The 24,664-nt window shown below is 39.5% G+C and overlaps 1 protein-coding gene across 2 annotated transcripts in view; it reads right to left on the bottom strand.

Annotated features, from left to right (window-relative positions):
- Positions 1-23,613, bottom strand: part of uba6 (ubiquitin like modifier activating enzyme 6) — a 58,731-nt gene extending 35,118 nt beyond the window's left edge. Inside the window, exons 1-22 of one of the 2 annotated variants that reach the window (XM_061906867.1) lie at positions 23,495-23,613; positions 20,538-20,608; positions 15,971-16,065; positions 14,915-14,943; positions 14,738-14,832; positions 13,595-13,706; positions 12,656-12,736; positions 11,479-11,601; positions 11,261-11,384; positions 8,081-8,184; positions 7,938-8,000; positions 5,646-5,722; positions 5,493-5,559; positions 5,286-5,429; positions 5,069-5,215; positions 3,932-4,012; positions 3,773-3,850; positions 814-995; positions 623-728; positions 460-549; positions 308-388; positions 103-231 (exon numbers count right to left, since the gene is read on the bottom strand). In XM_061906867.1, the coding sequence (XP_061762851.1) occupies positions 103-231; positions 308-388; positions 460-549; positions 623-728; positions 814-995; positions 3,773-3,850; positions 3,932-4,012; positions 5,069-5,215; positions 5,286-5,429; positions 5,493-5,559; positions 5,646-5,722; positions 7,938-8,000; positions 8,081-8,184; positions 11,261-11,384; positions 11,479-11,601; positions 12,656-12,736; positions 13,595-13,706; positions 14,738-14,832; positions 14,915-14,943; positions 15,971-16,065; positions 20,538-20,578 (2,049 nt within the window). In that variant the 5' untranslated portion in view covers positions 20,579-20,608; positions 23,495-23,613. The other variant, XM_061906860.1, reaches the window with a different exon arrangement.
- Between the last annotated feature and the right edge of the window lie 1,051 nt (positions 23,614-24,664).

Genomic DNA, 24,664 nt, shown 5'->3' with positions numbered 1-24,664 from the left:
GAGGTTAATATAAATAAATATAATTTATTTTAGGGCGAGTCTGAAAATCAGCTGTACCTAATGGAGACAGTTTATGTCAAGACAAATCATATGCCTCATTACCTTTCTCTTGAAATACTTTTCAAATTTGAGCCGAGCCATGACAATGCACTGTTGCCAATGGTGGGGTCGCCTGTTCAGCAGTTTAATGACTTGGAATGACCCCTCCAAACTGTCCCCAGCTTGCATCTTCTGCATAGACACACAAAACATAGGGATAATTAAAACACGTCGGTTTTTAGCCTAAAAAGCGCGACTATATTTGTACCTGTAGCACCAATTCAGCCGATGTGTGTGTCTGCCAGAAGGAGTTGTACATGGAGGGCTTCTGGACAAAGGCGTTCTCAAACTACACAAAATGAGGACATTAGCAAGTCTTAACTTGTAGCAGGAATTTGGATAGACTTTGTGCGATCCTACCTTGTCCCTGGCCCACTGGATGGTGTGTTCTATGACCGATGGGAAGGACTTTAGGGTGCAGAATGGGATCTCCTCTTCTGGTGGGTCTCGCTGGTAGAGAAAGTTTTAAGAGAATTGAGGGCTGAGTCGAGACAAGGCACCAGGCACCTTCAAATGTGCTCACGTGGCTGTTGTAGGACTCTGTCAAATTTGGCACAATTATTTCTGTGTGTCCTTTGGTGCCCATGGTGCCGGAGTCCAGGAGAGCTGTCTGGTTGGAAACACAGCGGCTGGAGATAATAATTAAAAAAAAAAGGGTCAAATAAGCTTGTTTAATTTTCTACAAAACAAATCTAACATTTCAAACCAACCCACCTGTCCACGTATCTGCGAGCCTCCACATTGTCCAGCGCGGTGACTACCAGGTTGAGCCGGGAGTAGAAGGAGTCACTGTAGATGCCCTCCGTAGCCGGACACACCTTGTTGAGATGAGCGTCCACCTGCAGTTCCGGGTTGATTTTCAGGGTGGCTTCTGTTGCTGTTGTACTCTTTGGTTTCTAAAGGAAGGACAACAAATCTGTTTGTATTGTAATTATTGAAATAATCCAAAATAATTACATGGGCCTTATTACCCAAAGTAACTTTTTTTACCTGTTGGTACCTGTTTTGTGTATTTGCAATTCCTAAAAGCCCAGAAAATTTGAAATCAAACCATGGAGGAATGGCGGAGATATTTATAAAACTATCTTGTCTTCTTCCAAACTGTATTTTGCTTTGGTCAGCGCACATCTCCATATATGGTAGAGGTTCACCCAAGTCCGCCGTTTTTATTCAGTTGTAGTCAATAAGTTCCTTCTTTTACTCTATCCTTTCGTTGTGGCGTAGACTGTCTCGTACACGCACATGAATGCTAAAATCCTCCTACGTTACCATTTCTAAGGCTATGTCAACTAGGGTTGTCCCGATATGATATTTGAATCGGATTGGCCGCCGATATTTGCCAAAAAATGCGTATTGGCAAGGCATGGGAAAATGTTGATCCAGATCCAGTTTTTAAAATAACTTTGGTCCCTATTTTCCAACGAACCGGTTTAAATAAAACATTCCACTTTTCTGCTGCTCCCTAATTTCCGTTCCGCATTTTCCAGCACACCTTCAACACATCCACAGGTCTGTGTTCTAACCGTTAACACGGCCGTGTGAATTAAAAGTTACCGGTAAAAATGTCAGTTGTGTGGGATTATTTTACCCTACAAAACGTAAAAGTTGAAGAGGTGTGGTGCAAAACATGCCACAATAAAGTCAAGCGTGGTGGTAATGTTGTAAGACATTTTAATGACTCTTGAGAGTGAGAGGCTTTATAGCACAGCCTCACTCATCATTGATGAACACAAGAGCAGGCTGACACCTGAGCATCTTGAAGTGCTCGTCTTTGTTAGAAAGAATCCCCCATTATGCTCGGACTTCAATTGGTCTGTGTTCTAACCGTTAACAAGGCCATGTGAATTAAAAGTTACCGGTAAAAATGTCAGCTGTGTGGGATTATTTTACCCTACAAAACGAAAAAGATGAAGAGGTGGAGTGCAAAACATGCCACAATAAAGTCAAGTGTGGTGGTAAAGTTGTAAGACATTTTAATGACTCTTGAGGTTTTTTAGCACAGCCTCACTCATTATTGATGAACACAGGAGCATGCTGACACCTGAGCATATTGAAGTGCTCGTCTTTGTTAGAAAGAATCTCCCATTATGCTCGGACTTCAATTGTTTGCCCACCCCCCCCCTGCTCTTGAACAAGTTTACACTTGTTCAAGAGCAAGTATTGATGCTGAGTTATAGACATTTTATCCCACTCAGGTAGCTTGTGTGTTTTGCTTTTTTTAATAATGTTTACAGCATTGTTTGCACTTTATACTGTTCACTTTTTTACTGTTTAATGATGCCATTTCTGTTTGTCATATATAATTTTTTCTATTTTGTGTTTATCCTTGAATACTAACCATTGTGTATTATTCAAACTCACCTAATTCAGCTAGCTAGTTGTTATCAAGAGTACAAAACCCTTTTCAACATGAATCTGACAACTAAGTAGGCTAAATAACTTTAAACTTTAATACGTGCTCGGATAGGCCAGTATCGGTATCGGATCGGAAGTGCAAAAACAATATCAGGTATCGGATCAGATGTGCAAAAACATGGATCGGGACATCCCTAATGTCAACACCAACACGAGAGAGTTTCAAAAACACATATTTGGGATTGAAACAATCTCCATCCACAAGTGTAGTTTCAAAACAGTCTATGTCTACACACAAACGCGCACACAGCTGCTGTCATGCAAACTTTAGATATTACTGTTACCAAGTTTTGACCAAATAAATGACATGCTTTCAAGTAAAAAGATTTGTTTCATTCCTTCATGGCAGTGGTTTTCAACCTTTTTCAGTGATGACCTCCTGTGAACATTTTTTTAATTCAAGTACCCCCTAATCAGAGCAAATAATTTTTGGTTGAAAAAAAGAGATAAAGAAGTAAAATACAGCACTATGTCATCAGTTTCTGATTCATTAAATTCATAACAGTGCAAAATGTTGCTCATTTGTGGTGGTCTTTCTTGAACTATATGGAAAAAAAGATATAAAAATAACTAAAAACTTGTTGAAAAATAAACAAGTGATTCAATTATAAATAAAGATTTCTACACATATAAGTAATCATCAACTTAAAGTGCCTTCTTTGGGGATTGCAATAGAGATCCATCTGGATTCATGAACTTAATTCTAAACAATTCTTCACAAAAAAAAATCTTTAACATCAATATTTATGGAACATGTCCACAAAAAAATCTAGCTGTCAACACTGAATATTGCATTGTTGCATTTATTTTCGCAGTTTATGAACTTACATTCATATTTTGTTGAAGTATTATTCAATAAATATATTTATAAAGGATTTTTGAATTGTTGCTATTTTTAGAATTGTTTTTTTTCTTTTTTAAATCTCACATACCCCTTGGCGTACCTTCATGTACCCCCAGGGGTACGCGCACCCCTATTTGAGAGCCACTGCTTTATGGCATTCTGACAGTAACATTGCAATTGTGTCCAAATATTCATTTTGAAAAATAAATGAACAAATGATAAACAGACACAACCTGTGTAAATATTTTGTGTTTCACCTACTGCTTACACACTTGTGCGCCAATATATGCAGAAAGTAAAATTTGTCCAAAAACTAGGTTGGTGCTGCTTATTTTTAGGTGTAATCTACTGTATACCCCGAAATTGTGATATAGAATTAAGAAAAACTTTGGGAACTCAAGTGAATCGTCTCACCTGTATATGTTGTGGTCTGAAGAGGAATTGTCTATTCAGGTTAGACTTTTCTATGAGGTCTGGATCTGTGATGCACACCTGAGACAAAAGTCCATGTTACATTTCCATCATTGCAGGACACAAAAATGTGGTAAAAGTCAATAAAAAGGAAGCAGGCACCTCTCCTAAACTCTTGGTCAATCCCACTCCGAGCAGGGCAAAGTTTTTCAGCATTTCACAGCCTATGGCACCGCAGCCAACCTGTAAAAGGAGGAAATTACAAATGTATCCTGCATGAACCTCTACATCAGGGGTCACCAACGCGGTGCCCGGGGGAACCAGGTCGCCCGTAAGGACCAGATGAGTCGCCCGCTGGCCTGTTCTAAAAATAGCTCAAATAGCAGCACTTACCAGTGAGCTGTCTCTATTTTTTTAAATTGTATTTATTTATTAGCAAGCTGGTCTCGCTTTGCTTGACAGTTTTAATTCTAAGAGAGACAAAACTCAAATAGAATTTGAAAATCCAAGAAAATATTTTAAAGATTTGGTCTTCACTTGTTTAAATAAATTCATTTATTGTTTTACTTTGCTTCTTATAACTTTCAGAAAGACAATTTTACAGAAAAAATACAACCTTAAAAATGATTTCCAGGATTTTCAAACACATACCTTTTTACCTTTTAAATTCCTTCCTCTTCTTTCCTGACAATTTAAATCAATGTTCAAGTACATTAATTTGTATTTATTGTAAAGAATAATAAATACATTTTAATTCTTCATTTAAGCTTCTGTTTTTTCGACGAAGAATATGTGTGAAATATTTCTTCAAACTTATTATGATTAAAATTCAAAAACATTCTGGCAAATCTAGAAAATCTGTAGAATCAAATTTAAATCTTATTTCAAAGTCTTTTGAATTTATTTTAAAATTTTTGTTCTGGAAAATCTAGAAAAAATAATGATTTCTCTTTGTTAGAAATATAGCTTGGTCCAATTTGTTATATATTCTAACAAAGTGCAGTTTGGATTTTAACCTATTTAAAACGTGTCATCAAAAATATATATTTATTGTGAGAAATCATTAAGATGATCGGTGTTTCCACAAAGATAAATATCATTAATTATTAATAATAACAGAGTTTAGGGTAAATTGAGCAAATTGGCTATTTCTGGCAATTTATTTAAGTGTGTATCAAACTGGTAGCCCTTAGCATTAATCAGTACCCAAGAAGTAGCTCTTGGTTTCAAAAAGGTTGGTGACCCCTGCTCTACATGGTGGACTATCTAAACAGTCTGTATGAGCTGGACTATACCTACCATAAAAACCCTGAGTTTATGCAGCTTTTCGCAAAGTGATTCCCCGATACAAGCTCGCAGTCCATCATAGCGGTCTCCGCGAGGAAGAAACTCATCAGCAGGCAGGGTCCGAAGAGGTTTCACTACCTCGATGGCATCCAGATAAAACTACACCAAGACAAACAAAACATTTAAAGAGCAGACAAGGTCGAAAACAAAGCTCAGAGGTGAGACCTACCCATTGCTGTAGCGGTGCAAACTTTCCTGTAATAGCCTTAAGAACCTCCTGGCTGGCGAGCCCTCCAACAGCTGCCGCCAATGGAGGAAGGGTCCCTCTGGCCGTCCTGGACAACCACTGCACCAACTCGGCATCCATGGGAGCCTTAAGAGAGCAAAGTCACTCCAGAAATAATGCATCAAACAAAAAATTAAAAAAATGACTTACCTTGTTCCTGAGTGTTGCATTAATTTCCTCTGTTAGCTTCAGGAGAAGGTCGGCATCCTGTAAGCAGCTGGTGCCATCCAAGTAAAAACCCTCATGAACCAACGGGACAACCTTTGACACTTGGAAAAATAGTTTGGACAGTGGTTTGTTTACCCAGTGTTGGGAAGTCTATTGTGCTGCTCCTGGAAGGTGTCCAGAGCCAACATGGCTGCATGGATTTGCAGTGGGGCCTGATGGGTAAAAGGGAAAGTAATATCAAGCTATCCCTGTTTAAATAAGGAAATCTCATTTCAGTAGGCCTTTAAGCTCTATTATGCCATACTTAGTTTGAAAAACATCTCACATATCTTTAAAATGTTCCTGTTTGCTTTATTTTGAAAAACATGCATCTGAATCGCCTGTCAGAGTTGGCACTCAGCAACTCAGCAAGCCACCGAACCACAGATATGCGAGAGTGAACCTGAAATGCTTGAATGTCCAGGGTAAGTGGAGTGTGTGGATGTTGGAACGGTCAGAATTGGTTGAGAAATGTGAGATATGGACACGTTTGTATATTGCCCATTCATTTTGAATGGTGGGAAATTCCTGGTAATTCCGGGTAATCTTCGCGAAACATGCTGGTTTGAATGTCAATGGTAGGTGGATTGTTTGAATGGTGAAACACTTCAAATTGGATGTAAAATGCGGGCTATGCAGTAGATTTTATATTTCCCATTCATTGTCAATGCAAAGGGTTGGACTCCGCCATGGCTGCCCTTTGTCCCCGATTCTGTTCCTAACTTTTATGGACAGAATTTCTAGGCCCAGTCAAGGCATTGAGGGGTTCCGGTTTGGTGGCCGCGGGATTAGGTCTCTGCTTTTTGCAGATGATGTGGTACTGATGGCTTCATCTGGCCGGAATCTTCAGCTCTCACTGGATCGGTTCGCAGCCGAGTGTGAAGCAACCAAAATGAGAATCAACACCTCCAAGTCCGAGTCCATGGTTCTCTCCCGGAAAAGGGTCGAGTGCCATCTCCGGGTTGGGGAGGAGACCCTGCCCCAAGTGGAGGAGTTCAAGTACCTAGGAGTCTAGGAGTCTTGTTCACGAGTAAGGGAAGAGTGGATCGTGAGATCGACAGGCGGATCGGTGCGGCGTCTTCAGTAAAGCGGACGTTGTACCGATCCGTTGTGGTGAAGAAGGAGCTGAGCCGAAAAGGCAAAGCTCTCAATTTAACGGTCGATCTACGTTCCCATCCTCACCTATGGTCATGAGCTTTGGGTCATGACCGAAATGATAAGATCACGGGTACAAACAGCCGAAATGAGTTTCCTTTCCTCCCTTAGAGATAGGGTGAGAAGCTCTGTCATCTGGGTTGAACTCAAAGTAAAGCCGCTGCTCCTCCACATCGAGAGGAGGCAGATGAGGTGGTTCGGGCATCTGGTCAGGATGCCACCCGAACGCCCCTCGAGGGAGGTGTTCAGGGAACATCCAACCGGTAGGAGGCCACGGACCCAGGACACGTCGGGAAGACTATGTCTCCCGGCTGACCTGGGAACGCCTCAGGATCCCCCGGGAAGAGCTAGACAAAGTGGCTGGGGAGAGGTAAGTCTGGGCTTCCCTGCTTAGGCTGCTGCCCCCGCGACCCGACCTCGGATAAGCGGAAGAAGATGGATGGATGTCAATGCAAAGAAAGTTCCTGGAAATTACGGGAAAACCGAGAACTTTGAGAAAGGGAATGTTTTGAGTTTGGCATATGGGAAGAGCAGTGTGTGGATGATTGAAAGGTAAAAATCGGGTAAAAATGGCTTTTGAGATTTTATTGCATTGTAGAACTATGAATATGTCCATTCATTTGACTGGGAATTTCTTAGAAAAATGGGAATTTTGGAAAATATTGACAATAGCACAATTGACCTAAATGATATGAATGGGTTGGTGTTGGAATTTTTCGAGTGGTTGAAAAATGTTGATGTAACAGTTGGAATTGAGAATGGGTCTTTCAGAGATCCTGGAATTTTGAGAAAACAGGGAATTTGTAAGAAAAAAAACATAGGAACATTTGGTGTCCCGACTAAGAAATGTTTGAAGGTGGAATTTTTGAAAAATGTGGACTGTGAAAACTTTCCAGGAAGAGGTGAAAATAGGGCTTTGGAAAACGGGGAATTCTGGTAATTCCAGGAATTCTTTTGAACTTAGAAAATAGCAGTTTGGTTGTCCAAAGTAAGTGGAATATGTGGGTTGGTGGAACAATTTGAATCGGTTGAGAAATGTGCAAGTTCCAAAAACAGCCGATTAATTTTTTAATGGGGAAAATGTCCCATAAAACCAGGAATTCTGGGTAATCTGGGACATTTAAACAATCTTTTTTGGGGGGAGCTCACGATTCCCGGTCGAGCCAAACTCTTTTGATACTTGATCGGTTTCGATCGGATTAATTCTTGGGCATTCAACCCCACAATCCTTACCTGTGGTTTACTGAAGTCTGGAGTCAAGACCTGAGGATCCCACAACTGTTTCGCCATCGTTTCCTGAACATTTTGCATACGTTCAAGCCGTGTACAAACCCATCATGAATATTTGTTACACAGCTTCTGACATGTTAACTTACAAATTTGAAAATCTTTGGGGTTTTCAGGAGGACAAAGAAACCGCCATGTGCATATGCTTGTAGTTGGGATGTGTCTCCGATGGTAAAACTGTGCGGGGAAAGGACTGACAACACATATTGTAAAGGATTCACGTGATTATTACCTTACGGACAAAACATAGCAGAAATATTGGTAGCATAAAAAATTTTCATCTACTTTTTTTTACCAATGTGTAGTTGGCCCCTTTTTGTTGCAAATATTAAAATAACACTTCCATTTGTTTGTGCTGTAAAAAATGATGCTTGTGGCATTAAGTTTTTTTTAAGGTTGTAAAATACCTTTATTTGATGCCCGACGTCATCCAGCCCCCCAATTTGTCAAAATCTCCTCAGACTTGTCCGAGTCGTTTGTGCTGCAATATTTTTTTTTTGTCTTAAACTATTAGTTTTTAGGTTAACATTTTACAGTTTTTATGTAATGTTATATTTACAACTAGATTTAGAGTCATTATTTTAGGTCTATTTTGTCAGGAAAACAACGTCAGAACGACTTAATTACATGCTTCCTTGCACAGCTGCCCACGTCCTAGGTCAGAACTGGCCAATTACTTTGACTCGGGGGCTAAATTTAGAGAAAGAAATGGGTCTAGGAACACTAATAATAAACTTCACAATAATAACTGATTGAATGCTCAAAACATTATGACAGACCACCTTTTTGCGGGTGCCAGGGATAGACGCGGAAGGCGATTTTTACAATAAAGTTCAAAAACTTAGTGATATATGAGATATATAGATTATAGGTGGATTTTTTTACCCTTGGCTTTCATATTTCGCTGTGTTTTTTGCATTTTTGTTGCGTTCTGCTTGATTGTAAAATATGTTCATCGAGAAGAGGTGTGACGTTCATATGTTGTCAATTTCCGTGTTTTATCCTTCATAGTTAATATTGTAAATCCAACATTCTTTATTTTCAGTATACGTGCGCTGAGGCTGCGTATCGTCATGCTTTGCAAATTCATGTGGATCCAGAACACAGTCGTGAACATTTTGGCTTTATCTTTGTCAATCGAATGTGACACGGAAATAAATCTACCGGTAAGTTGGCTGAATTTTCAGTGCATCCCTAGAACCAACCACGGATGCATTTCAGCTGTGCGTGTCAGCCTTCAATAATGAAAATACAATACAGGCGTTTAGGAAAGAAAAGACAATTAGTCTAAAAGCAATAATTGAGGGCACATCTTAAAAGCCTACTGAAAAGAGATTTTCTTATTTAAACGGGGATATCAGGTCCATTCTATGTGTCATACTTGATCATTTCGCGATATTGCCATATTTTTGCTGAAAGGATTTAGTAGAGAACATCGACAATAAAGTTCTCAACGTTTGGTGCTGATAAAAAAGCCTTGCCTGTACCGGAAGTAGCAGACGATATGCGCGTGACGTCACGGGTTGTGGAGCTCCTCACATCTGAACATTGTTTACAATCATGGCCACCAGCAGCAAGAGCGATTCGGACCGAGAAAGGGATGATTTCCCCATTAATTTGAGCGAGGATTAAAGATTCGTGGATGTGGAAAGTGAGAGAGAAGGACTAGAAAAATAAAAGAAAAAATAGACTATACAGTGGGAGCGATTCAGATGTTATTAGACACATTTACTAGGATAATTCTGGAAAATCCCTTATCTGCTTATTGTGTTACTAGTGTTTTAGTGAGATTATATGGTCGTACCTGTACAACCTGAAGGTCGGCCCCGCACCTTTCTTCAGCACCAGTCGACGGGTGGTGGAGATTGCCCATCTCTGCCCTTCGCAAGGGACCCTCTTCGAAACACGATCTTTCGAAATGATTGCTGCATTATATACTGTACTTTGTGTGTGTGGTCCAATCCAACCGTGTTCGCTTGACCGCTCTGTTCCATAGTAAAGCTTCACCGTCATCTTTCGGGTATGTAAACAATGAAACACTGGCTGTGTTTGTGTTGCTAAAGGCGGCCGCAATACACCGCTTCCCACCTACAGCTTTCTTCTGTGATGTCTCCATTGTTCATTGAACAAATTGCAAAAGATTCAGCAACACAGATGTCCAGAATACTGTGGAATTATGCGATGAAAACAGACGACTAAATAACTGGGAACGATGCTGGAACAAAATGTCCTCTACAATGCGCACGGGTCATCAAACAGAGACGTTTCAGCAGGATATTTCGGCGCAAAATTTAAAACTGCAATTTAGTAAATTAACCCACCCGTATTGGCATGTGTTGCAATGTTAATATTTCATCATTGATTATAAACTATCAGACTTCGTGGTCGGTAGTAGTGGGTTTCAGTAGGCCTTTAACATGTATAATTAAACCTTATTTAAGCGAAAATATGATTTATTTGATTACTCGATCAGGATACAGACTACTTGATTACTAAAATATTTGACAGCTGCAGCTCTAGTATATTGTCTTTAACATCAGTACACACAAACAAGGATACTATTTAATTTTTTTTTTAGTTGCTCGGCTGCTTTTAACGCGCGTGCATGGAAGCAACACTAAATTAACTCCATGATCTGTCATTGAATTAGGACTAAAAACATGAGCTAATGTTGCACTTTTCTTATGACAGAAATCACAAGTTCTTGCTTGTCAAAGTTGTCCCATCAGCTGGAGGTTCCACAGCGATCGTGTTCAAAACAGCTGACCGTCATTCGTGCTGACGGGAGTGTCGCGAGGTCCATTTTGATGAGTGTTTTTCATCAATGTAGAGTGAAAATAGCAGCATATTTACATTCAAACCTACAGTAAGTCCTCTTATAGTGTGTTTAAAGGCAGCAAAGCGTGTTGCTGAGCTTTGGAAATGACAGCACACAAACGTGACGTCATCGGAGGAGTACAAGTCTCCGTTTGTGACCCTGAGTGGAGAGTTTTGGAACTCAACACTTTGGCCACCGTTTCCAAAAGTCTGCGATTTTAAGGACTAAAGTATGCGTTTGCGTGTGGACAAGAGGCCTAAACGCAGAGATAAGTACGCATTTATTAAGTATCTGTTTTTGTGTGGACATGGCCTAAAAATTACTTAAAAACCATAAGGAGACAAACAAAAAATGTTTACGGCACGAACAAACAGCAGTGTTATTTCAATATTTGCACCGATAAGTGGGGTCAGCTGCACACAGGTTACTTCTTTCCATGTAGTGATGATACCTGTAACGGGTCTTGCAGTGCCATTGAGCTCCACCATGCCGTGGACCTCTCTGAAGACAACACTCTGGCCTGTCTGAAGTCCGTGAGGTTGGTTGTCCAGGCAGGTTACAACGCCAGGGTTCGCCTGTGAAGCATTAAGGCAGCTTGTACAAAAGAACACTGGAAGGCACGGAAATTCGCTTCACAAAATTCAAACTAAAACGTAAAGTAAATTTTACCATAGTGATGCTTTGGATGAAAATCTCCCTGGGTTCTTCCCCAGTGTGATCGGACACTTCAAACTCTTCTCCGAAGTCACAGAAGACCCGCACACAGATGCCATATGTGTCACAGCCAATGAACTGCAATGAATATATAGTTCCTATTACCATTGGACTAGGGTTGTACGGTATACTGGTACTAATAAAGTATTGTGGTACTAATCAATTTAAATCGGTACTATACTACCTATGAAAAGTACCAGTACCATTCTACAGAGCCGATGATGTTTTGTATGTGAAAACGGACACACAAAGTGCATACAAGCAATAACATCTCGGGAGAGGAAAAATGGCAAAAAATTACTATTCTACTGGTTAATTAAGAGGGTGTGTGAAGTGCAATATGGAGGTATTTGGGCTACAAAGGTAACGCTTTAAACAGATGAAAGTACTGTTTTACACCTTTCCTGCTTGTCGGCTCCCCTCGAGTGACACCTTTCACATCACAATGGGTCCGTAAGACATAGGTCTTTGGTCATAATGACAAGGCCGTCGATTAGTTACAACTTGGTCACTTTATTATTTCCACATCGCACAACCGAACATCCACCATGCTACTAACACTCCTGCACATGCTCGCGCTACCTCTCCTCACTTTCCCACTCACATCACTCACCCCACATACTGCCATTTTTAAAAGGAGCGCGCACACACATACGCTACTCTCACAACAGCTGCTTTAAAACACGCCTCGCCAAATGTGGCTATTAGCATTACCAACTTTGCTTCAAACTTAGGTAAACATGTAAATAACAAGCATTCAGATCTGCATAAGGAGTTATAAAAAGTGACCGGTAATAATGTAGTTGTTACACCTGTCCTGCTGTTCGGTCCGGTGCAGACTGTAGTCGAGGAGCACAGGGTAGATGTTCCCTTCAGGGTTGATGCCATTTCAATGATTTTTTATCTATATTCTAACCCTGTAAACTTGTTCTTTGACTGAGTGTTTAATGTAGTGTGAAATGTTCTGTTAAAATAAGCCAATATTTAAATGTTTCGTAGTTCCCTTTATTTGGAAAAGTATCGATATACATTTTGGTACCGGTACTAAATTATTGGTATCTGGATAACACTATATTGGACTGACTTTAGCATCCTTCCGAAAATTGCTTTAATGTGTAAATAAAAAGCTTACTCTGATGGGAGGACTCTGTGAGTGGCAGAAATCATTCACCCTCTTCTGAAGACTCAATCTGGCTTCCGTCAGGATGACACACTGGAAAAGTCAAATGCAGTCAATTAAGCAGGATTCAACAGGTAAACTCGACAACTGAAAAAAAAAACAGGAAATGTTTGTGTGCAGTGGTTGTAGGTCATACAGTAGTACCTCAATTTAAGATTGTTTTAAGGATAAGAGCTGTCTGTTGGCTAATTGCAGGCATGTGAGCACCTTTTGAGAAAAGTGGGGAAAAAGTGACAAAATAGGAACATTTTTATTGACACGAAGCGCTGCCACGCGAGCCCTGAAAGGAAATGTTGAAAATCAAGACTACATTTCCTGCAATTGGGTGCATTTTCACACTTTTCGATTTACTAGTCCAATTTAATCTACCACAGATTTTTTTTCTCCGTATTTTACTATTATTATTATCATTAAAATGCAATGTAAAATTCAATAACATCCATGCAAAGAACTCATAAAATGTTGGCAACTCTATCTTGTGGCTACGCCCTCGGGAAATATACTTCCGGTGTTTTGATCAAAATATACTTTCATGTTGGCTACTAAATGGTCTAGAACTACAATTGGTTGGGAACTAACAGTGTTGGATTATAATCAACCAAATATTAGCAGCAATATAGAAAGCTGTCAAATTTGTGACAAGGAGACCGAACGCAGGCGACAAGTAAGCTACCTCGATGATGCTAAGAGCAAGCACAAATTAAATTGATTTCTATTCACTGCAATGGGAAACGTTGATTTGAGATACAAGTGTTTTGAGTTAATAGCTGCATACGACTGCGCTTGTCTTGACACACTAACAGTGACCTTTTTCAACTTAAATCTTCAGCACAGACATTTTCCTTGGCATTCTAGCTTTCATGGGAAACGAGCGTGTGAGTGAATTAACACCTGATACTTTTGGAAAAAGCTGAGATCCGTGTTGTCGTCCAGAGGGGAGACGGACATGTCGACATGGACGTGAGGGTTCAACTCTGCAACTCGAGGACAAACGGCTTCTGCCCTGTGGAAGCATTAAAACACACAATTAGGGCTGGGTGATATATAGAATTTACTCGATATATCGCAGCTTTTGTCTCTGTGCGATATAAAAAAATGACTATATCATGATATTGGAGTATACGTTCTAACGCAGTCGCTTTTAGCTGCTGGCATTACACTACAGGCTCTTCTCACTCTTTCTTGTTTCTCTTTCTCACAGTGACATAAAACAAGCGCTCCTTCTTACATCTGTCACATACTGTCGCGCGGGCAACGTAATACGAGAGAGTGACAGATGCGAATCTGGTAACAAATGAAGGAAGAATTAATTCTCAAGAAAAATGTCAACATCTCCGTTCGGTGCCACGCCCACAAAATAACGAAGCAACCATTTCCAGATTAACTTCGTATGAAAAAATAGTCACAACAGAAGGAGATAACATCCACAGGAACCTACCACATAGCGAAGGACATAAACTATTTGATTTTCTATTATGCAGCTCATGTTTATTTGACAGTTATTGAAATATCTTGTGTGACGTCATGCACAAAAGTGCACTTTATTTGTTTTAAACTATTGTAGTGGCGTTTTGTACAAAAAGTACACTTTAATTTAGTGTTGTTTTGCTATGTCATCTAAGTGACATCATGCACAAAAATGCACTAATAGCTTGTTTTAAATCGTGTCTGACAATCTTGCACTTTCTGTTTTAAAAACACATGAATGTTTGTGCCACTGCTTACTAACTGTTTAATAAATACAGTTTTGCTAAACTGACTTAGTTGTGGTTTCAATCTCTGCATGAAAGTTTAAAATGAGCATATATTAATGCAGTATGAAGAAGAATGTTTTAAGGTAGACACATAAAGTCATCATACTGCTGTGATTATATGCATCAAGCGTTCATTCAAGGCCAAGGCAAAATATCGAGATACACATCGTGTATTGTGGCATGGCCTAAAAAATATCGAGATATTAATAAAAGGCTATATCGCCAGCCCTACTACACACAATATTTCATTTTCCAAGTGAGGACATTTGAGCCGTTTTACCTTTTCCGCTGGTTCGACACGTCTTCTTTGAGAATGAAGAAGTTGGAACCCAGATCCCAAGTTTGACATTCCTTTGTGTCATGAAGGGTGACTGCCTGTGCACGCAGGAACACACAACTTTATGACTAACTGTGGACACAGGATGCTGCAAATGGAATGTTACTTAGAAGACCCTACCTTCACACCAGCAAGGACAATATTCTTTGCTATGAAAACACAAATTTGCTCATTGAAAAATCTCCATATGTATGTTGGAGACACATGTGACACGTCATTGTACACCTGCACAATCCAATAAGATCTAATACGAGAGCCTTGATAGAAAAAAAAAAATCAGCCTTTACAAATTAATTTTCAGTTACTGAACTTTTAGATCTTGCCAAATAAACCGAAGTAGAGTGTTCGAAGTACGTCTCTGTGTACAAACCCTTCATTTATTCACGAGGACCTTTGTTACTTTTTAAAATATGAAATTACTGTAGCAAATTGGCTGTTCTAATTAAGCATTTCTGTGATTTCTGATCGTTTGTGAGGGCACCAAAAAAAGCACAGTTCAGATTGTCATCCTCGTTGTTTTGGCGTGTTAATAAATGGAAAGTTGATCCCTCACCTCCTTGTTATGTTGTGTTTGATATACAGTTGGGTATAACACTTTATATTGTGTAAAAAGGGTACAAACCTTCACTGAAACGTGGACTTTTGTCAAGGCTGGAACCCATTATTTATATTTACATTGTTTCTTATGGAGAAATCTGCTTGACTATACAAACTTTTTGATTCACGAACACTTTGAGAATCAACTAAGTTCGTATATAGAGTTTCCAGTGTATAAGAATGCTCAATTTTGGCTGGTATTAATTCGAAACTGTTTATCGTTGGTTTTACATCAGTGAACTACTGTTTCTATTCTAAATCCTTAATTTTTCTATTCTTCTTTCTCCTCGTTTCATTTTATTATTCTCCAGTGTTTTTTTTCCTGCCAAAAAGATCTGCTCAACAGCATTTTCCTACTAATATTGGTCAACGATGTTTAAAGGTGACCATAAAGATCTCATGTACTGCATCACACAGAGATGTTTCCAATCATTTATAAAACAAACACCTCTTCGTATCATTCAGTGCTTATTTTTATGCTTCTATCACATAAATAAAAAGGAGTCTGCTTGTGTTTATGAGTGCTTGTGCAGGTGTACCTAATGTTGTGGGTGGTGAGCGTGTGATGCGGTAACGTACCAATCTCTATACCCAGCCCTCCCAATCCACTGAGGAACACCGCCGATTGGGCCATCTGGTGCATGGCGCTGTCTCCCAACACATAACGCTGGCGGCTGGAGAGAGGAGCAAAAGAGGGGGTGTGAGTACTTGAGAAGAGTTATTCAACTAGCGACCCACGGGCCAAATCCCACCAGGGAATGACGGACTGGTCATAACCGCGGTACTAATGAATGAAAAAAGGTACTTTACTGCCTTTAAAAAAAAGATGTTTTTATTATGGACATGTCAGATTGCTGTGGTAACATGGCTGGTAATATGAGCCAAGGCGCATCTGAGTCAACACACACACGGAGCACTTACAAGCAGAAACAGTGTAAGAATGGACATATTTTGGCTATGAAGCTAACGATAAAGGTGAAGAAATAAAGTGCCGCTCTGCAAGCGGTGCTTTAAAGCAGTGGTCCCCAACCACCGGTCCGTGATACATTTGCTAACGGGCCGCAGAGAAACATTAAATAATTTATAAACGACTGCATTTTCTCCGACTTATTTTTGCCTGTCCCACGAGACACACCAATAAGCTTGTTTATAGATGTACAATAAAACTCTTCATAGGAATTTTCCATTTGTTATATTTTTTTTATAACTTTGTGACATGATACAATGCACATTAATGAACATATAAAATGTGACAGACTGTAGTCAAAGGCTGATTTCCCTCTGCATCTAATTGCAAAGAAACAAGTACAGGGCTCCCACTAATTCAGCATTATAGTGAGTTGTATTTTTGTCATGCACTTATTTTTGCTGTATTTATCTGGCAAAAGTGGAAAGCCGGACCCTGAAAATAACTCCTACATTAAACCGGTCCCTTGTGCAACAAAGGGTGGGGATCACTGCTTTAAAGCATAGCTGGCTAGCAGCTAAACTCCCTCCACAGTGTTTTAGCTACTTTTAAGTAATCCCATGGTCACAAATCCAGGAAGTTCCATAAACGTATCATCCTTGCATGACGAGATCTAGCCAAACATGCTTCACTACACACCGTAGGAGGATTCAATAGCGTACCGCTAACGGCAAGCTAGCACTCCTGAATGTAAACAAACGGGTCGACGTTAACGATACCAAGTACAAGAGCCGTACATAGTCAATAGTAATTTTTTAGTTTAGTTTATTATTTCTTCGGTAAGTGGTCAACAAAATAAACTAACAGTTTTACATAAACAAACAGTTGTACGTTCATGAATTGAAAATGTTAGACCGAAAGGGTTTAGGCTGAAGTTGAACACTTATTGCGCCTAACCCTATAAACAATGTCAAATACAAGATGAGCTTCCAAAAATTATGACAATTCCTTTGCACAACATATTATAAATACACGTTGTACACAACATAAACACGTTTCAATTACCGTATTTTTCGGAGTATAAGTCGCTCCGGAGTATAAGTCGCACCTGCCGAAAATGTATAATAAAGAAAGAAAAAAACATATATAAGTCGCACTGGAGTTTAAGTCGCATTTTTGGGGGAAATGTATTTGATAAAACCTAACACCAAGAATAGACATTTGAAAGGTAATTTAAAGTAAATAAAGAATAGTGAACAACAGGCTGAATAAGTGTACGTTGTATGACGCATAAATAACCAACTGAGAACGTATCTGGTATGTTAACATAACATATTATGGTAAGAATCATTCAAATAACTATAACATATAAAAATGCGTTTACGTATACGTTTACCAAACAATCTGTCACTCCTAATCGCTAAATCCCATGAAATCTTATACGTCTAGTCTCTTACGTGAATGAGCGAAATAATATTATTTGATATTTTACGGTGTTAATAATTTCACACATAAGTCGTTCCTGAGTATAAGTCGCACCCCCAGCCAAACTATGAAAAAAACTGCGACTTATAGTCCGAAAAATACGGTATATACACAGTAAAGACATGTGAAATATCCTTGTACACGTGTTAAACCTTTGTACCAATTATATACTATATTCAAACAATTATACTTCCATTATTATTTATATCCCACATTTAGTTTGTAATTAACATTGATCATAGTATTAACTAGTGTTGATTTAAGAGTGATATATTTTTCCAATACATTGGTCTTAAACTGTTTTTTAAATGTGTGAATGGAACTGGAACATTTGAAGGAATCATCCAAGCGGTTCCACAGATGAACCCCCCTGGCAGAAACACATCTACTTTTTAAGCTTGTTCTTATGTTTGCTTTCTGAAAGACAGCTGAACCTCTGATATACTACAATGATTACATCAATATTCTCTATTGTCACTAAATCTTTGAAGTCAGGAAATACCTCTCTGACTATATTGTCAGAAAAATGACAGTATTTTATCTTGTAAAAATCACTATAAACAAAGATGATAGACAAAAACTTAGAGTCAGCTTTGTGTTGTCAGTGACAAATTGTATTATTATGTGTTATTGTATCAAAATGTCATCCATCCATCCATTTTCTACCGCTTATTCCCTTTGGGTTCGCGGAGGGCGCTTGTGCCTATCTCAGCTACAATCGGGCGGAAGGCGGGGTACACCCTGGACAAGTCGCCACCTCATCGCAGGGCCAACACAGATAGACAGACAACATTCACACACTAGCGCCAATTTAGTGTTGCCAATCAACCTATCCCCAGGTGCATGTCTTTGGAGGTGGGAGGAAGCCAGAGTACCCGGAGGGAACCCACGCATTCACTGGGAGAACATGCAAACTCCCCACAGAAAGATCCCGAGCCTGGGATTGAACCCAGGACTACTCAGGACCTTCGTATTGCGAGGCAGACGCACTAACCTCTCTTCCACCGTGCAGCCCTATCAAAATGTCAGTATTTTATTATTAAATTTTTTGTTTTGCTCTTTTTTCTCACATTTTTATTGTTGTTTAGTTCAACAATATGTTGGAGGCCATCAAAACTCCTACAACATAAGCTTTTTTGTGAGCTGCAAATGGCCCCCTGGCCGCACTTTGGACACCCATGTAATAGTCCAATTTTTCACCTATAACACAAAGTTCACACTAAGTTTTGTCTTTACAGATACGTAATGTATGGTTTTAGCATTTTTTTGTATTTTTTTTACAAAAGTAACAAAACGATCAAAATGCACCTGCATACTTTGACTTTTCATGATGATGAAAGTTTGGGCACCCCTGATATGGAGGATCTTTGACACGCATTCACGTAGCAAGTCTTTCAAACCACCAGAGAGTGCACATCACAGTCACAGGTTTCCCTAACGTTTGATTGCCGCACGTACACTGCCGAGTACTGTTTTTATGACATTTCCAGTAAGAAAATGATTCACTTCAAACCCTACGATCAAACCCTGCAACTGAGCAGGCTAAAGCAGCTCTCAGGCACAGAGACATTGCGGGCCGAGTCCAGCAGGGGAGAAATGGTCTTGGCCTTGGGGCCAGAACACCAGCTCGGAGCAAGGCCACTCCATCTTAGAGACATGGGAAGGAGTTGAGAAGAGGAAGAACTGGAAAGAGCTGTGGGAGATGGAGGCATTCAGGGCGAGCTTTACCATCAGGGCTGCCTATGATGTCCTGCCTTCTCCAAAAAACCTCAGCCAGTGGTATGGTGAAGACCCCACAAGCCCTCTATGTCCGAGTCCAGCAACACTGAAACACATCCTGGTGGGCCGCAAGACCAGCGTCACCCAAGGCCGTTACACCTGGCGGCACAACCAGGTGCTAAAGTGTCTCGCAGCAGTGCTGGAAAGTCGACAGACAAGTGTCAATGCCCTTCCTCCCCCGTCATCCTGTTGGCAAGCAACATTTGTCCAGGAGCGCGAGGGTCAAGCCAACCACACCCCCACAAGACCAGACACTGGACAGCTAGACGGGGCACGGGACTGGAAATTGCTGGCAGACCTGGACCAGAGGCCCTGCTTCCCAGTTGAGCTCGCGGCCACCAACCTGTGGCCAGATCTTTTTCTGTGGTCAGCTTCGCACAGGCTTGTGTACATCATAGTGTCCTGGGAGAGTGCACTGGAAGAGGCCTACGAGCGCAAGAAGTTGAGGTACACTGAGCTAGTAGCCGATGCGGGACAACAAGGCTGGAAAGCGAGGGTACGCCCAGTGGAAGTAGGCTGGAGGGGGTTCGTGGCCACCTCAACATCCAGGCTCCTCAGGGAAATGAGAGTGCAAGGGAAGGCCCACCGGCAGGCAGTGAAAGACCTCTCCAAAGCCGCTGAAAAGGGGAGTCAGTGGCTGTGGGTCAAGCGAAGGGATTCGACCTGGGCTTTCAAGTGAGTTGATGGCATCTAGGGAGTGATCATGGGACGCTGGGACTCACTGCTGAACACTCTGGAGGTGTCAGGGGCCTATCAGCGAAACACTGATAACCCAGAGGATGCCTTCACTCACTTGACCATCTCTCAGAGTCGCATAGGTGTCTCAAGTATGCAATAGGGGATTGTGACATCTAGTCCTACACAACAGATCTGTGCTATTGTAATGTCTTCAAGCTAGCGTCTTTTAGCGAATATGGTAAAATTTTTACGAGTGCAATAAATGACAGCGATTTCCTTAAGAATGTTAACACTTGCCTGTAAAGAGAGTCGTCTATTTCCATGGAGTCTTCGGCCATGCTGCAGGGGACGGGGGGTGGGGCCAAGTGCTGGAGAAATAACAAGACATATCAGGACAAACCAGAAGGAACACATGAGAAATAACAATAGGACATATTAGGACAAACCGGAAATAATACAAAAGAAATAATAAGATATATTAGGACAAACCGGAAAGCTCATACGAGACATAACACTAAGACATATTAGGACAAACCGGAAGGAACGCATGAGATATAACAATTAGACACATTAGGACAGGGGTCACCAACCTTTTTGAAACCAAGAGCTACTTCTTGGGTACTGATTAAGGCGAAGGGCTACCAGTTTGATACACACTTAAATAAATTGCCAGAAATAGCCAATTTGCTCAATTTACCTTTAATATATATATTTATATATATATATATATATATATATATATATATATATATATATATATATAATTTATACATAAAAAATTGGTATTTCTGTCTGTCATTCAGTCGTACATTTTTTTTCCTTTTACGGAAGGTTTTTTGTAGAGAATAAATGATGAAAAAAACCCACTTAATTGAACGGTTTAAAAAAGAGGAAAACAGGAAAAAAAAGAAAATTTAATTTTGAAACAGAGTTTATCTTCAATTTCGACTCTTTAAAATTCAAAATTCACCCGAAAAAAATAAGAGAAAAACTAGCTAATTCGAATCTTTTTGAAAAAAATTAAAAAAAGAATTTATGGAAGATCATTAGTAATTTTTCCTGATTAAGATTAATTTTAGAATTTTGATGACATGTTTTAAATAGGTTAAAATCCAATCTGCACTTTGTTAGAATATATAACAAATTGGACCAAGCTATATTTCTAACAAACACAAATCATTATTTCTTCTATCCATCCATCCATTTTCTACCGCTTATTCCCTTTCTAGATTTTCCAAAACAAATTTTTTTAAAGAAATGCAAAAGACTTTGAAATAAGATTTAAATTTGATTCTAAAGGTTTTCTAGATTTGCCAGAATAATTTTTTTGAATTTTAATCATAAGTTTGTAGAGCTATTTCACAAATATTCTTCGTCAAAAAAACAGAAGCTAAAATGAAGAATTAAAATAAAATGTATTTATTATCCTTTACAATAAAAAAAATACATTTACTTGAACATTTATTTAAATTGTCAGGAAAGAAGAGGAAGGAATTTAAAAGGTAAAAAGGTATACGTGTTTAAAAATCCTAAAATCATTTTTAAGGTTGTATTTTTTCTCTAAAATTGTCTTTCTGAAAGTTAGAAGAAGCAAAGTAAAAAAATAAATCAATTTATTTAAAAAAGTGAAGACCAAGTCTTTAAAATATTTTCTTGGATTTTCAAATTCTATTTGAGTTTTGTCTCTCTTAGAATTAAAAAATGTCGAGCAAAGTGAGACCAGCTTGCTAGTAAATAAATACAATTTAAAAAATAGAGGCAGCTCACTGGCAAGTGCTGCTATTTGAGCTATTTTTAGAACAGGCCAGCGGGCTACTCATCTGGTCCTTACGGGCTACCTGGTGCCCGCGGGCACCGCGTTGGTGACCCCTGCATAAGGACAAAACGGAAGGAACACATGAGAAATAACAACACCGGAAGGAACGCATTAGAAATAATAAGACATTAGGACAAACCGGAAGGAACACATGAGAAATAAGACATTAGGACAAACCGGAAGGAACACATGAGAAATAACAATACGACATATTAGGAAAAACCAGAAGGAACGCATGAGAAATAACAAAACCGGAAGGAACACATGAGAAATAACAACACCGGAAGGAACGCATTAGAAATAATAAGACATTAGGACAAACCGAAAGGAACACATGAGAAATAAGACATTAGGACAAACCGGAAGGAACACATGAGAAATAACAATACGACATATTAGGACAAACCGGAAGAACCACATGAGAAATAACAATAAGACATATTAGGTCAAACCGGAAGGAACACATGAGAATTTAACAATAAGACATATTAGGACAAACCGGAAGGAACACATGACAATTTAACAATAAGACATAGGACAAACCGGAAGGAACACATGAGAATTTAACAATAAGACATATTAGTAGAAACCGGAAGGAACACATGAGAATTTAATAAGAAGACATATTAGGTCAAACCGGAAGGAACACATGAGAATTCAACAATAAGATATATTAGGACAAACCGGAAGGAACACATGAGAATTTAATAATAAGACACATTAGGTCAAACCGGAAGGAACAAATGAGAATTTAACAATAAGACATATTAGGTCAAACTGGAAGGAACAAATGAGAATTTAACAATAAGACATATTAGGTCAAACTGGAAGGAACACATGAGAATTTAACAATAAGATATATTAGGACAAACCGGAAGAACCACATGACAATTTAATAATAAGACATATTAGGTCAAACCGGAAAGAACACATGAGAATTTAACAATAGGACATATTAGGTCAAACCGGAAGGAACACATGAGAATTTAACAATAAGACATATTAGGAACAACCGGAAAGAACACATGAGAATGTAATAACAAGACATATTAGGAAAAACCGGAAAGAACATGAGCTGTCAACAATTGTTCTAGCTATTTCCAGCGCAACCATTTAGAAAAAACGACGCCCCGCCGTTGTAACTGAAAAGCTAGCACGATAGTGTAACGTAGCCCCCTTTAAGATAAGCAGCAATTAGGTATTTTAGCACACAATGACAACTGTTTGTCTTTAGAGCACAACAACGAGGGTTAAAAAGTTAGCTGAAAGCTCAACGTTAGCAGGTGCAGCTAGCTAGCCCGAGTGGTACCGGTGGAGAGGACACTTCCATGACAACGTTAGCAGAAAGTTACTGGCGAACGAAGCCGCTGGTAGGTGAACGACATTACGGGTAGAATATGTTAAACGTCGTTGCTTAAGATGAAGAAATCTTCCATACGTTGGGAAGGTGCACGGAGCGCTGTGGTGAATGAATGGCTGTGACTGGTGAGAAATTTGGAACACTTCCGGGTTAACCAAGATCACGTGATCGAGGGCATCCAATAAGCGCACTGTTTGTAGGTGCCGCATCGACGAACCGTATGGCCGCCATCTTAAATCGGTCAACACAGTTATCGACTGACAGGTTGAAAGAAGTGTTAGCACATTTAATCCATCATAATTTTCTCAATACTTATCTGATTTTCACGCAGGTTTTTTTAAAATGTAAACTTCATAAATGTAGCTATGGTACATTGCAAATGAGTTGTTGTATTTTAATATTCACCGTGGGATTAATAATAATACAATATTCAGACTAGACTGTAGACAGGTATTTTGAACACTCTTTAAACAACTATACACTTTTCTATTAATAATGTATGCCTTTATACCATGCTTCTCGTTTAGCTTACGCTAGCCTTTATTCATAAATGATGTTGTAGTGGCATACTTGCCAACCTTGAGACCTCTGAATTCGGGAGATTGGGGAGGACGGGATCGTGTTGTTGTGGGCGGGGTTAAGGGGGAGGAGTATATTTATAACTAGAATTCACTGAAATTCAAGTATTTCTGACATATATATATATATATATATATATATATATATATATATATATATATCTTGATTGGATTATCCAGAGAATAGTGCTCGATACCGTGGTAGAGCGCAATATGTAGGTGTGGGAAAAAATCACAAGACTACTTCATCTCTACAGATCTGTTTCATGAGGGGTTCCCTCAATCATCAGGAGATTTTAATGGAAGCATTCACATACAATGGTTTATATAGGGCACAGAGTGGGTGGGTACAGGCAGGCGTAGGGTGTGGTGATTGGCTCATGTGTTACCTAGGAGGTGTTTCCTTCTGTGGCGGCATGTTGAAATAATTTCACTATATATATATATATATATATTTATATATATATATATATGTTGGCCCTGCGATGATGTTGGCCCTGCGATGAGGTGGCGACTGTTTGTGTGTATGAATAATGAGACTCGAGACAACAGTGCATATTCTCGTAAGACTTTATTCAACCGGCGCCAAAACATCACACACGCCCACTTCCTTCATGCTGCTGGGGCGTACCATTTCACAAGGGGTGTTGTGACAACACAAACCCTATAA

The sequence above is a fragment of the Nerophis ophidion genome, linkage group LG01 (assembly GCF_033978795.1).
Source record: "Nerophis ophidion isolate RoL-2023_Sa linkage group LG01, RoL_Noph_v1.0, whole genome shotgun sequence".
In the NCBI taxonomy this organism is placed as follows: Eukaryota; Metazoa; Chordata; class Actinopteri; order Syngnathiformes; family Syngnathidae; genus Nerophis; species Nerophis ophidion.
Note: the sequence above shows the minus strand (reverse complement) of the source record. Positions and strands in the feature narration are given on the sequence as shown.